Source organism: Chelonia mydas, chromosome 18 (genome assembly GCF_015237465.2).
Source record: "Chelonia mydas isolate rCheMyd1 chromosome 18, rCheMyd1.pri.v2, whole genome shotgun sequence".
In the NCBI taxonomy this organism is placed as follows: Eukaryota; Metazoa; Chordata; order Testudines; family Cheloniidae; genus Chelonia; species Chelonia mydas.
In genome coordinates, this window is record NC_051258.2 from 11551259 (window position 1) to 11565587 (window position 14329).

Sequence of the window (14329 nt, forward strand, 5' to 3'; positions counted from 1 at the left end):
CCTGATTCTTTCCCACTCTGAAGCCAAAAAAGAGAATTCTTTGCCCGTGCTGTCTCACTGCTGGCCACTTGGCAGGAAAATCTATTTCATGTGAGGTACCTGGATGTCACGTCTGGTTTGCAGTTCAGTCCGTGCCAGACAGCCCCCTTGGTGTGGGGTCCATGAGTTTGTTGGTTGTGTGTGTCCTCTTCTGTTTAACTGCCTTTGAAAGTGTTTTTTTTCTGTGCCCAGCGCCTTAGAGAGGAGATGGAGGAGATCACGCAGCAGCAGATGGTGCACGACAAATACTGCAAAGACCTGCTGGGCTTCGGTACAAAGCCTCGGCACATCACCCCTTTCACCAGCTTCCAGTCTGTACAGCCCCCACAGTCGAACGCCTTGGTGGGGCTCCTGGGGTACAGCCCCCATCAAGGAATCATGGGGTTTGGAGCCTCGCCTGTCCCAGCAAAGTCAACATTGGTCGAGAGTCGATGTTGTCGGGATCTGATGGAGGAGAAGTTTGATCAGGTGAGCTGTGGGCTTTTCTGTAGCGGCCTCCCCAAATCCCCTGCAGAGAGGCCAGACTCTTAGTGTGACTTCCTTCCCTTCCCTTTGCTGGGAGGCAATATGGCCCAATACTTGGTTCATGGTCACAACCCATTAACTATATTCCTGGCTCTGATGCTGGTTTCCTGTGTGTCCTGGAGTGATCTACTTAACTTCTCTGTGCCTCAGTGTAGCCCTCTGTGGCACAGGTATAATTATAACCCTTCCTGAGGAGTGATGCGGCAGAATGACAGTGGAAAACCTTGCGATCTCCACATGGCAAGGATGACAGGGCACCCTTTAAAGCCCAACCCCTCTGGTTTCAGGTGTGCCTCTGGGTTTTGAAGTGCAGAACCAGCAAGAACTCTTTGATCCAGATGACAATCCTCAATTTACTGCCACGGCTGGCTGCTTTCCGGCCTTCTGCCTTCACAGGTGAGGGGTCTTGCAGCTGGGCTTTGGCTGGGGGTGCAGCTGAAGGTGAGTTGGGGAGGTTCTAGCTCACGTGGTCCCGTTGACCTATGTACAGGTAATGCAGCAGCAGAAATCCTGGTGTTTGGCATTGTACAGACAGGCACTTTGATTCCTACTTTAAGTAGTGAGAGTTACTGTCCTCTGGATAGTAGTCCTTGACATCCAGTGGGAGCTTGCTGCTTTGTAAAGCTGGCAGAGTGAAAGCCCTTGCCTGGACTCCATGTTGAGGGCCTTAATCAAAACAGTACCTCATTTTCATGCACCCTCAGCATGCCATGTTCCGTGCTGATCTGTACCCTCTTCCTCCCTTCACTTATATCCCAGTTACCAGCCACGTCCAATCTGGATTTCCCGTCTGTGGATGACAGAAAATCCCAGCTGGCCTTTCAAAAGTTGAATCACTCAAAGTGCTGAGAACAACCAAAGTAGTTGGAGTTGGAGGAGCACTGTCAACATGGCTCTAACTGGACTTACCTTAAAGCTTTATTAGTGTCTTTCCTCACCTCCAAATCCCAGTCGGTCACTGCAGTAACAAGTAATAAACTCCTTGGAATCTTGCTTACGGGAAGCGTCTTTTAATGACTATTGCCAGGTTCTCTCTTACACTGTTTCTGTAGTGGGGACCGTATGAAAGGGATGACTGAGCTTTTAGCCACACAGGCCACTAGGAATTTGGTTTCTCATAATCTCAAAGTTTGCTTCCCTCTATGAGGCCAAATGAACTCATTGATTGTCTTGTTCTGCTCCTGTGATCAGCTGATCAGTACCTTCCGGACACAATGAACCACATCCTGAGCTGTGTGAAGAAGGAGAAGGAACGAACAGCAGCCTTCCAAGCCTTGGGACTGCTTTCTGTGGCCGTGAGGTCTGAGTTCCAGGCCTACTTGTCCAAGGTCCTTGAAATCATCAAAGCAGCACTCCCACCAAAAGATTTCGCCCACAAGTGAGTGTGTGAAGGTTAGAGAGGATCTTGGATAGACACCTGCTGATCATGCCATTTTGGGTGTGACAGCTTATTAAACTGATAGCTGTTCCCATGAGACTTTGATAAGTGAGAGGGTTGAAGAGATATGCAGGATTGCACTCTGAGATAAATAGCTCTTATGGTGTCTGTTTTCAGGAGGCAGAAGTCCATGCAGGTGGATGCCACAGTCTTCACCTGCATCAGCATGCTGGCACGAGCTATGGGACCCTGCATCCAGCAGGACATCAAAGAGCTTCTGGAACCCATGTTGGCCGTGGGACTGAGGTAGATATAAGATATGTTAGGAAGTTTTTCCATTAGCCACTGGGTGGCATTGTTGGCCATGAGCAACAGTGATCACTGTATGTATAAAGTGAGTTATGAAACTCCAGCAGGCAGATTTCTTAATCAGCCTTAGAGAAAAGCCTGTCAAATGCTTTCCCTTAGCAAACACTATATTGTTGTCTGCCTTCCTGAGTTGCAGGAAATAGTTCCCTGAGCGTCCTGCTTTAAGGAAATTCCTAAGACATTCCACCCATGCCATTGAGAAGCCAAATACCAGGATGAAAATAACACTATGGTGTTACTAATTTAATTCTTTTTGAGATAAGGGATGAGAACTAATCTTTAGATCCAAGGATCCAAAAAAACAGCTTCTTATGGAGTATAAATACGCCAGAAGCTATTCCCTTTTCTTGAGGAGGAATCCTTCAGCTCTTGGGATGGCAGCTGGGGTGAGGGTGTGCATTCAAGTCAGCTAATTCGCACACTCCCCTCAAAAGTGAAACATACCAGAAAAGACACGATTTTCAAACACGGGTAATTTTATCCCGTGACCAAATCCAACCATGGTTACGCTTAGGTGTGTAAAATGGATATACGTGCCTTTCTGCTGCTCTGGTTATTCAAGCTCAGCACTTACCCATGTGTGGAAGTCAGGGCCAGCATTTGAAATTCAGCATGTGCGTGCATTGCTGTGCTGAGCTTCCCATGCCATGCCTGGAGCTGCCAGCTAGACTCCTCCAACACTGTCAGTGCGTATGCATCCTGCTGGGAGGAGGTTACTCCTCTGAGAAGGCAACAAGCCACAATTTGTCTTCAGTGTGAGATGTCTCTTGGGTTCTGAGAACGTGTCATCATGTAAAGAATTGCTCTATAAAATAACTAGTCCAAGCAAAGTCAAGAGCAGACTCTCCTGCTTCCCAGCACTCACTCCTTTTAGGCAAAAACGTGGGCAAACAGGAAAACCTTGAAGGCCAACGCATTCCAGCTGTGTCAGACCCACAGGGGAAGTGAATTCGAGGTCTGACTGTCCTACCTCTAGCCTTCCCCCACCTTCAGAGTTCATATCTGGGGACTCCTAACACAAGTGTCCCAGCTTATCTCCTCAGCCAGGATGGCGGATACGGGATAAAGGCAGTCTTTCAAACAGCTAGCTCCCAGGTTGCACAGTGCTTCATAGACTAAAGTGAACTCCTGGACGTGAATTGGTAGCCTACAGAGTATAGGAATGAGGCACCCAACACAGCAGGTGCTACTAAAATAAACCTGCAGCTGCATTCTGCTCTCTGTGAAACATCAGAGCAGTGTTCAAAGGTAGCCTGATGCAGAGTGCCTTGCACGACTCTCCTCTAGAGTTTCACCATGCAGATAATTCCTGGTAGCGCCTAACACAAAGGTGTGGGCTAGAATCCAAGCAGTTGGTTTGTTAGTTCTGGTGTTAGCACGAAGGCAGCTGTGCTGTGATAGCTGGTGTTGCTGTGACATTATAAACACCCCAGGTGATGCTTTCATGGGTAAAGTTACAGTAATGAATGAGAAGCCAAAACAAGTAACTATTCTTGTTCCTGTCCTAATGAGCGTCTGCCTGCTTATCACCCTCAGCCCTGCTCTGACCGCTGTGCTCTATGACTTGAGTCGTCAGATCCCCCAGCTGAAGAAGGACATCCAGGACGGACTGCTGAAAATGCTCTCTCTCGTTCTAATGCACAAACCTCTCCGGCACCCAGGCATGCCCAAGGGCCTTGCCCATCAGCTGGCTTCTCCCAGCCTCACCAACATCCCTGAGGCCAGCGACGTGGGCAGCATCACCCTCGCCTTGCGCACACTGGGCAGCTTCGAGTTCGAAGGTAAGGTGTGAAGCAAGCAGCAGGGTGGATGTGAGAGGCGTTAGGGCTCACCCAGAAAGCGTGCATGTCAGTATTGTCGCTGCAGGCTACGGACGCTGTAATTAAGGTTACAGAACAATATTCGTGGCCTGCGTGTGTTCCCACAGCTGAATTCACTGCAGAGTTTTGGGAGCCTTCTGGAAAGCATCACCTGTTGAGGGTGCACAGTAACAAAAATATGTAAATAGTGTAATTAGAATTACAATCCAGAAATGGATTTAAAAGCATCTAAGGAAGGGCTTGCCTTTTCCCTGGCTGGCACAGAAGAGAAGAGCTGACCTAGCTCATGCTCTGGCTGACCCCATCTACACAGCTGCTTCTGTTACAGGAGGAGAGACTTTAAACCCAACAGTAACTGTGTCCCTCACACTCAGTCTGCAGCTCCACGTTTGTCTCCCTGGAAAGTCCAATCTCTGAGGTGTAAACCTGTGTGAGAACCAATCTCTCTTTTCCCCACTCCTATCCAGGCCATTCTCTGACCCAGTTTGTCCGGCACTGTGCGGATCACTTCCTGAACAGTGAGCACAAGGAGATCCGGATGGAGGCGGCCCGCACCTGCTCTCGCCTTCTCACGCCCTCCATCCACTTGATCAGTGGTCATGCCCATGTGGTCAGCCAGACTGCAGTGCAGGTGGTGGCAGACGTTCTCAGCAAACTGCTTGTGGTTGGGATAACAGACCCAGGTAATGTGTTGGGTTAGCCACTATACAGCTGTCTGAGCCTGGACAGAGGGTTGTGGTAGTGTTCAGGCTTGTTTTCCGATAACCCAGGCAATCGCTTTTTCTAAATAAAATGGATTCCAGACCTCTGAATCCATCCCCAGATTTGGGAGTATTAGCAGAGAGCAAGTGCAGAGTGATGTAACCCCAGAGATTCTCTGTTCTAGGTGGAGGCCTCAGAATTTCACTCCCGCCTCTTGCCTTGTTGTATGAGCCTGTCCCACATCACAGTCTCAATTGTTATTACTCAGGAGGGACCAGCTCCTTTTGTTGAACCTCGCTCTCTTTTTTCCCCTTTTACTGGGTGGATTCTGTTAATGGCTGAATGGTCACCTGAGTGGTCACCTGGGGCTGGTTTGCCCTTTCTCCACGGTGCTTCCAGTCACACTGGCTTTAGGAGCAACAGACTGTCTTGGACGTGAAACCTGGGTGTCTTGTTTGGCAGCACAGAGCAATAGTGAGACACCATTGGGTAGATTCTTCAGGGGTCTCACTCATTGGGGTCCTTGTCCACTTGTTCCAAGGTTTTGGCAGGATTGTTCATTAACGGTAGCTCTCTGGTGAAAGAAGGTGGTATGTAATTTAGTGTGTCTGTCAAGATTGTGTCAGAACAGCAGTTGAACATGAGCGAAGACAAGTGATCATGCTCTTGCAGACCCCGATATCCGTTACTGTGTGTTGGCCTCCTTGGATGAGAGGTTTGATGCCCATCTTGCCCAGGCAGAAAATCTGCAGGCTCTCTTTGTGGCCCTGAACGATCAGGTGTTTGAAATCCGAGAGCTGGCTATCTGCACCGTGGGCCGGCTGAGCAGCATGAACCCTGCCTTTGTCATGCCTTTCCTGCGCAAGATGTTAATACAGGTAACGGAGACAGGGTGCTAAGGATGGGAATGGAGTCCTTATTAACTGAGGTGGGGATGGTGGCATTAAAGAATTCAGACTGTCCAGCTCTAGAACAGCTGCAGTGCAGTGTAGGTCTCCCTTTCTGGAAGGGAGCTAGATAACCCAGCTTGATACTTCTAAGACAATGCTTTCCTAGTGAGTGTTGACATCTTCATTTTATTTATTTGCACCAGCGGCCCTCAGAATTCTATGCGGTTTGCAGTCACCAACTTCCATGTTAGGGTGGAGAGGACAGTAGTAACTTCAGGTCCCAGCATGGGCAACGCTTTTTGCCTTGAGTGGAGGGGCCTTCTGTTCGGACTGAGGTGCAGTATCGCATGCCCAAGAGTATAATCCCACAGGCTTTCCCTCCCCATTAGGGTTGGGTCTGGTTGCACTCCATTCCATTTTATACAAATTAGCCATGGCCTCATTTGGGCACCCTTGGCTGATCCCGTGTATACAGCTTCTGAGATTGCTTTCTCATTTGACACTTGAGTTGTGAGTTGCGGAGGAGGATGGGATCAGTCTTGTTATTTTGCTCTCTTCCGTTGTTTGCTGCCTTATGTGGAAACGCTGGCTCTCCAGCCTTCGCTCTGCTTTAATGCATCTGGTTTGCCCTTTGTGCAGATCCTGACAGAGCTGGAACACAGTGGTGTTGGCAGAATAAAGGAGCAGAGCGCCAGGATGTTGGGTCACTTGGTTTCCAATGCCCCACGACTCATTCGTCCGTATATGGAGCCCATCCTTAAGGTAGGGCCTTCTTCAAATTCCTGCTGACTTTAGGTGGAGGAGATCTTTTGGCACACAGGTGTATCACACAATAACTGTGACCATGAGCTGCACCATTTTCATTGCTCTGTAATGGCATAATAACCAGACTGGAGTGTGGTCCCTACTACAACCCTGAGTGTGTGCAGCTGCTTGATCTGGATAGACATTGGATGTGCAGAAACCCAAAAGGTGTAATAGAAATATGTTGTAAATCTTTGAAACATACGTTGGCACCCATGAGCATCTGTTAGGGGCTTTGTCTTACTGGCATTTCCAGTGCAGGAGTCAGGGAAGAGATTGCTCAGTACAGGGTAGGGGAGAGAAGTTTCTCAGAGAAGTCTAACTTTTTGTATGTCATCAAACAGGCATTGATTGTGAAACTGAAAGATCCTGACCCAGATCCAAATCCAGGGGTGATTAATAATGTTTTGGCTACCATAGGGGAGCTGGCACAGGTAAGGGTATTGCAGCTTTATGTGGAGGCATTATCATTGCTGCCTAATCCTGTAACAGTTCTAGATGAGAGCCCTTCCTTCCTCTGTCTACAGGTCAGTGGGCTGGAGATGAGGAAGTGGGTGGATGAGCTCTTCATCATAATCATGGACATGCTCCAGGACTCCTCCTTGCTGGCGAAAAGACAGGTGCGTATATGACACCTGCCCTAAGCCATGCTGTCCTCTGTGACCAGAAGCATACAGTAAAATGTCAGTGCGTGCAATGAGAGCTATTAAAAACCATTCGCTCAGAATGTCAGTCTCTCATGGAACGCTGAGTCCGTTCTTGATGGAAATTGTAGTGCCACTCTGTCTCGTGATCAGGGTGTTCTGCCCCGTGGCTAGAGAACCCAGCGTAGGTCAGTAGTTTTTGTGGAAGACACTGGCATCAGGCTCAGTGCTGCGGAGACGTTTCCAACACTGACTGAAGGAGATGGAGAAAAACGTCATATCTCCAAGTGGTGTGGTGTGTGTTGTATAATCCTGAGATTTGTAGGTTGCCAGGTGTTAATTGACTTTTCACCTTCCCTTAACAAAGAGACTCTGTTTGTGGAGGCTTCCAGTGTCAAGGCCTATGGAAGGCAATCAGAAGTTGAGATGTTTTAAAAGAAGAAAAATGACTCTGGTGTGACAGGACAGCTAGTAACTTGCTGCTTGGCCTGATCATAACTAACCATTTGGGGCTATATTTGTTCCAGGTGGCTCTGTGGACGCTGGGACAACTGGTGGCCAGCACGGGTTATGTGGTGGAGCCGTACAGGAAATATCCAACCTTGTTGGATGTGCTGCTGAATTTCTTGAAGACCGAGCAGAACCAGGGCACTCGGAGAGAGGTAGGAACTCAAAGCTCACTTCCCAGTGGCAGCTTCTTCTGCATACTTGCATGAGAGGGCGAGGTCAGTCATGCTAACCTTCTGAACGAATGACTGATTTGTTGTTGGGGTTGATTGAGGGATAGTTTGGCATAATGGGCAGGACTCTAAAGGGGCTGTGAATGGAAGCTAGTTAAGTTTCTCACTTCAGTGGATGGGAAGAATCAGTACACTCTATTTGGAATATGATGGGACTGTCTCTCCCACCACCCGATCTTCTTCCCCTTCCCTCCTCCAGCTACCCAGAGCCCTGGGTTCAGGCTTCATTTAATGTTTTGATCTTAGCATGGGTGATATGCCTTGACACGCCTTCTCTTTTTTGATTTTTCTCCCTTGCTAGGCTATCCGTGTGCTGGGACTGTTGGGGGCTTTGGACCCTTACAAGCACAAAGTGAATATTGGCATGATTGACCAGTCACGAGACGCTTCGGCTGTCAGCCTGTCGGAGTCTAAATCCAGCCAGGATTCTTGTAAGCAGAGGGAGACTGGGGAAAGAGTGTGCACCCTGCACTGTTTAGTTTGAAAGGGGCCTTGGTTTTTACATCCCGCACAGGAACTAAAGATGAAAATGACGTAATACAGCATCTTGGTGGTTTCCTCAGTCAGTACTGAGAGGTGGGCTAGATGGATACTAACCAAGAGTGTTTCCCAGAAACTCCATGGGCTTTACACATAACCAGGATTTTCACTCAAAAATGAAATGACTTAAGCTACGAAAAGGCAGCATTATCTGTAGCCAGGGCATAGGACAGAGTGTCAAGAGACCTTAGTTTTTTCCCCAGCTCTGCCTTTGAGACTTCAGGTGAGTCACATCTCAATACCTCTTTCATCATTTGTTAAAAAAGAGCTAATGATACTGACCGTCATTTGTGACATGCGTAGAGATCTATGGATGGAAAGCACACAGTATTAGCATTAGTATGCACGAAACGGAAAATACTTTGAGGGTTCCATGCCAAGTTCCTTTTTTTAACTGTTGTTGATACTAGAGGGTTCCTGTTGACTAGAATTAGAGGTGAAAGTCAAATTCACCTGTCACATATCTCCCTGCCAATTTTTGAGGTTTTACAATTGCACCTTCCTGTCTTATAAAATGTCTTTCTCTTCCCTGTTGCTGTGTGAAAGGCTAACGGAAATGGGAGACTGCCTATATAGGGGAAATCTGAATACACATGATGTGGTCAAATGTGCAATAAAATGACCAATAGAGAAAAATCTCCTCTAATTTTTTATCTGTAATGATCTTGGGTGCTACTTGCAGCAATAGTCCATAAATTTCAGGCAAATGTGTGGGGAATTGTTTAAGCTGATGGTGTCTCCTTAAAAATGTTACATTTAGTTGACAGGGTTAACTTAGAACTGCTTGTCTACAAGGTCACAGCACCACTCCCCGAGAACTGTTTGACTCCTTTGAAAGTTTTCCCTGTTCCCCTTCTCCCCTTTTCATGGGAATGCAGACTACAGTGGTTTTATTCTGAGAATGAAGATCAACCAGAAAGACTTTTTAAACAATTACCAGCTTAAACCTAGTTTTTCTCTCTCAAAGTACCTTCTAACCTGTTCCATTACGTATTCTTGCACTAGAATGAGCTTTGTTTCAGGAGCACAGGCTTTACTGTCCATTGCACAGTTCAGTGCTTTAGACCTTTATTTCTGTAACTCCCTGGGGGTGCATGGTGTCTGACAGACAAATTACACAGCCCTCTGCCCTGCGGAGCTTGCAATCAAAGTAAAACGCTGAAACCATCTAACCAAAACACTTTCCAAGTAGGTGTCCATGGAGTATGTCAAACTCCTACCACTGAGGATATCAGTAGTTTTACCCCCTTACTTTTATCATTGAATTTTGGTGCTAACGTAAGTAGAAGTTCATGTGGTTGCTTCAGCACAAAGTTCTGCCCACGTCCCTCACTCCCTGTCTGCAGTTACCCATGTTGTGTACCCATTTCCTGAACAGAGAGCAATTATGCTGAATTGCTTGGCGATGGTGTGGGGACATAGACAGGCAGCTGTTTGCCAGGTGTTTGCTTAAATGAAACTATCAAACTGGCATCACAGTACTTTGGTTTTAGTAGGAATTTTTATTGGCACTTTCAACTGTTACAATAAAAAGTATAATACCAGATGGAGCGTGATAAACTGTCCCTGAATTCAAATAGATTTCTAAGCACTTTCAATATAGCATCTTGTAAGGCAGTAAAAAGCCCCCTGGGTTCAGCTGTGAAACTGATTTGTGTATGTGTGCATGAATTTCACTATAAACAAAATAAGAGAACAGAACAAAAATAAGTAGCCAGATTATGAGCATCTCCAGATGTGAAATTCACTATAACTGACTTTACAGTAAGTTACAGGTAAAAAATAAACACCCGGGATGGAAATAGTTCTACTGACATGTCCACTCAGCCACTGGCAAGGTTTTCTTTTGTGAAATCCAAAGAATTCAGTGGCGCTCTGCTGGATTTCCACTAGTGTGAATGAAGTCTAGGTATGGAATAAAAAATACCATTTAAATTAGTTTCCAAATACTAATACAAACAGAGAGGGATGAGAGTGCAAACGGAATGTGGTTTCTTTGTAGTAGAGCGATATATGGTGATACAGAAGTTTGAGTAAATTTTCAAAAGGCCCTTAGGGTTTGTCTACACTTGGAAATTTACCAAAGTACTTATTGCAGAGTAACTCTGTGTGGATACGCTCATATTCCAGAATAGTTATCTTGGTAAATTTCCAAGTGTAGACAAGTCCCAAATGACTTATGAGCCTAAATCCCTCTGAATGTTAATGCCACATTTGAAAATGGGACTGAGGCACTTGAGAAAATTTTACCCGATAGCTACAAATTAGCATACTGCTTACCACATTTTAAATACTTGATTAGATGGGAAAAGAAAGAAGGGGATGTTTCATCTTTAAAGAGAGAGAGGAAGAGGCAATCAATCAAATGTAGCTTATTCCCAGGAGCGGTTTGTATTGCAGAATATTATATAAATGGGATGTGAGAGACAGTGTCTGTCATGCTCCAGCTATTTAAAAGTGATTTACAAAGTCAGTCAGTCAGTCACTGCAGTGCATCCAGCCATGGAGGCAAACGTCTCAGGTGACATGTGCTAGGCTCTGGCGCACTCACACCTTTGGGCATGAGTAAGTGTGTCCCTAGGAGAGGAATGTTGGCCAGAATGGCAGAGTTGTCCCTTCATTTTTTTACAAAAGCAGAGTGGGATCATGAATTTTCCTCCCAGGTGGCCACCAGGGGATGGGCAGTGTTGTAACGTGCAATCAAAGGGCAGATCGTGTTATTGTTGAGATACTAGTCTTAGTTCTTGTTGTTGTGTTGAAGAACTGCAGCTGAGAAAGATGACCGGTAGCTTGGCCAGAACCACGAGTGTTAAAGCTGAACGGTTAGTGATAGCTTTTAGTTTTCTGGGGGCAGACTCCCCTCTCCTGCACAAAGAGCATGGGAGGGGAGCAGGAAAACTCTGATCATTTCACCTGTTTCCCTCAACCTCTTGTGACAGAAGAAATTTTGGAGAGAGGGGACTGTTAATCTTGGAGCTGTGCCTCTACCCAACCCCATAAATCCTGGTGACCTGACAGAAACCTGGGGATCTCTTCTGCAGTGAGCCAAGTCAGTGTTGCTATACCGTTTTGTCTTCCTCAGTAGCACGTCTGCAATACCATTGCCTGGGTTCCCCTATGACTGTTTAGCAACATTACCCCATGCATGGAAGAAGTGTCCAGGCTCTGTATGGGCCAATACTCTGGAGATCGTACCTCTCCTCTTCCACCTGTTCCTACCCTGAAAGCTTCTGGGCTCTTTCTATAAACAGAGTCTCAGCAAAGAAGCAAGTGCAGTGGGCAGGTTGGGGCACAATGTCTTAAAGATGCCCCTCCCCTACTCTTATTCTTTTGGTGGAAATATTGAGATATCCATGCAGCCAAGTTTTTTTCTGCCCTCTAAATTTAGGAATACAACTTTCAGGGTCTCAGGGCTTTGGTTTAAGTTCCCACGGACTGGTCATCTCCTCTGAGCATGTTGTTAATGTAAATTCCTCTTTCTCCCGCATTAGCCAGCTGTGTCTGAAGTGCAGCGTTGGTGTGCATTGTGTGTACACATGTAAGTGACTCTTCCTTACCTTTTCCCAGCTGATTACAGCACCAGTGAGATGTTAGTGAACATGGGAAACCTCCCTCTGGATGAGTTCTACCCTGCTGTCTCCATGGTAGCGCTGATGAGAATCTTCCGAGACCAATCCTTGTCCCACCATCACACTATGGTCGTCCAAGCCATCACCTTTATTTTCAAATCCCTCGGGCTGAAGTGTGTGCAGTTCCTGCCCCAGGTCATGCCAACGTTTCTCAATGTAATTCGGGTCTGCGATGGTGCCATCCGAGAGGTGAGTGCTAGGAATTTGCTCCCCCTTCCAAAACAAGAATCCATTGTAAAGAGAATGCGACTGGCTTTGGGTGCTCCTGCACTGAGTGTTGCTGCCAAGCATGCTTCGAAAGTGAGCTACCAGCTTTGCTTTCTCTCTCCTCTGGGCATTGATCAGAACATTCTCCCTCTCCATTGAAACATCTGCTACCAAACATTCCCCCCCGCCCCCCCCCCCCAAAATGGCCAGCTCTCAGTTCTGCTTCCTTCTTAAGCCATCCTGTGCAAGTCCCACAGCTTTCAGTGGCCTCTGCAGTTTTATGCCCTGCTGCACAGTGTGTCTTTACATGTTGCATGTAGCGTCTTAAACCTCTAGCAAAGCGGTGTGCTTTCATCCTCCTGTGCAGGGAATTTGACTTGCTGCAGTCAGTTGACATTCACAGCTGAGTGGACAGTGATTCCACAGCACCTCACTTCTTTCTCATTGAACTAGCAATTTTCACTTAAATGTAACATTGAATCAGAAGAATGGGCCTCAGCTGCATCTGACCTAAGATGGCTGGCTGTAGCAGAACCTCTTCCTCAAGAGTGTATGTAATGGGGAACTTGCATGAGACACTGGAACCGTGTTTTACATGTGGGATGGGAGCAACAGAATTACCCCCATTCCTGCTACAGAACCACAGTCACCACTGGCAGTCCTCTACCAGACTGAATTACTGCTCAGATTGGAATGAAAAACCCTAGCGCTCTGGGGTTGCCGAGTGCCTAGACATGACTGACCTAACTTGCTTGAAAGCTCTGCAGTTTTGCACACTCTCTTTAAAAATTTTCAGGTAAAAGAAGATGGTGAAAGTGTACTGGGGAGAAGAGCTGAGGTGGGTACAAAGCACAAACAAGGCAGTTCCCTGCACTGTATGTAAACATCCTCTTGCAACTCTACAAGACCTCTGGGTTATTTTTCAGTAAACATGTATGTGTTGCCCTAGCCAAAGAGGCTGGTTTTTATCCCTTGTCCACTTACCTGATTTTCATTAAACCCCGTAATCTATTCTTCTGAGCTCCACTTGTGATTTGGAGCACGTTGGCCTGTATTTGCTACGAACACCAATTACAATCTACGCCACAAGTTTTACATTGCGAAACGTAATAGAAAATGATACATATGTTGTTGGTTTTTTTTGTTTTGGTTTTAAATAAGCATTTGTGGACCAGGGGTGCTCACCCAAATTGTTACGTTATTTCACACCAAACTCAAAAGTAAAATCGCTACAGCGGATAGTTGCGCATGATTTTGTTTTGCTTGATCAAAGTGAATCATGAACCAGACACAGCAAACGTACCATAGAATGGTCTAGGTCACAATACTCCCAGGATACAATTAGCCATCTTTCTAATGAACTGTTAACCTGGCAAGTACTGCAATCTGTCCTGTAATATTCCACCAATATGCCTTGGTGGGGAGAGGGAGAGAATATAGAACAAAGTATCTTAAAATCTGGGTGAGTTTGGCCAGTAGTCAGGGGCAAGAGATTGGGGCTACATTTTCGGAAGCAGCCTCCAGATCTGAATGTATGAAGCGATGTGATATTTCAGACTCTGGGTTCAGACTTGCGAGTCTGTTGTTTAAACACCTAATCAATTTGCGTGCATAGAATCTCTTTGGTGCATGCGTATCCAAAGTTTTAAATACTCACGGCAGTGGATAAAAATACCAACTCTGGGTTGAGGCTGAGAGAGAGAATTTGGCCCCAGACTTCCAGCATTCATAGCTGTGCATGTTGTTTAGTTTTTAAAGTGCTTGCGATTAGCCTTTGAAATCAGATTTGCCCTGATTTGCATGGGCATTTGCATAGCAGCATTGAGCACTTATCTGTCTCTTCCTTTCAGTTCCTGTTCCAGCAGCTAGGAATGTTGGTGTCTTTTGTGAGGAGCCATATTCGACCCTATATGGATGAAATTGTCACCCTTATGAGAGTGAGTACAACCCTTAGCCTGAACCCCAGTATCCTGGAAGGTGGTTAATTCTGCTTTCCTTTATTGAGCAGGTGGGGTCATTCTTGAGGGAATATCACAGTCACA

At 46.5% G+C, this 14329-nt stretch overlaps 1 protein-coding gene across 5 annotated transcripts in view; it reads left to right on the top strand.

The window, feature by feature from the left end:
• Window positions 1–14329, top strand: part of MTOR (mechanistic target of rapamycin kinase) — a 103351-nt gene that overhangs the window by 6410 nt on the left and 82612 nt on the right. For 3 of the 5 annotated variants that reach the window (XM_037881194.2, XM_043531669.1, XM_037881196.2), the window contains 15 exons: window positions 232–507; window positions 852–960; window positions 1756–1942; window positions 2120–2248; window positions 3848–4092; window positions 4599–4814; window positions 5506–5711; window positions 6363–6485; window positions 6872–6961; window positions 7055–7147; window positions 7699–7833; window positions 8213–8342; window positions 12019–12269; window positions 13084–13125; window positions 14138–14224. In XM_037881194.2, coding sequence (XP_037737122.1) covers window positions 232–507; window positions 852–960; window positions 1756–1942; window positions 2120–2248; window positions 3848–4092; window positions 4599–4814; window positions 5506–5711; window positions 6363–6485; window positions 6872–6961; window positions 7055–7147; window positions 7699–7833; window positions 8213–8342; window positions 12019–12269; window positions 13084–13125; window positions 14138–14224 — 2319 coding nt within the window. The remainder of the gene's footprint in view (window positions 1–231; window positions 508–851; window positions 961–1755; window positions 1943–2119; window positions 2249–3847; window positions 4093–4598; window positions 4815–5505; window positions 5712–6362; window positions 6486–6871; window positions 6962–7054; window positions 7148–7698; window positions 7834–8212; window positions 8343–12018; window positions 12270–13083; window positions 13126–14137; window positions 14225–14329) is intronic. The other 2 variants (XM_027826700.3, XM_037881195.2) reach the window with 1 other exon arrangement.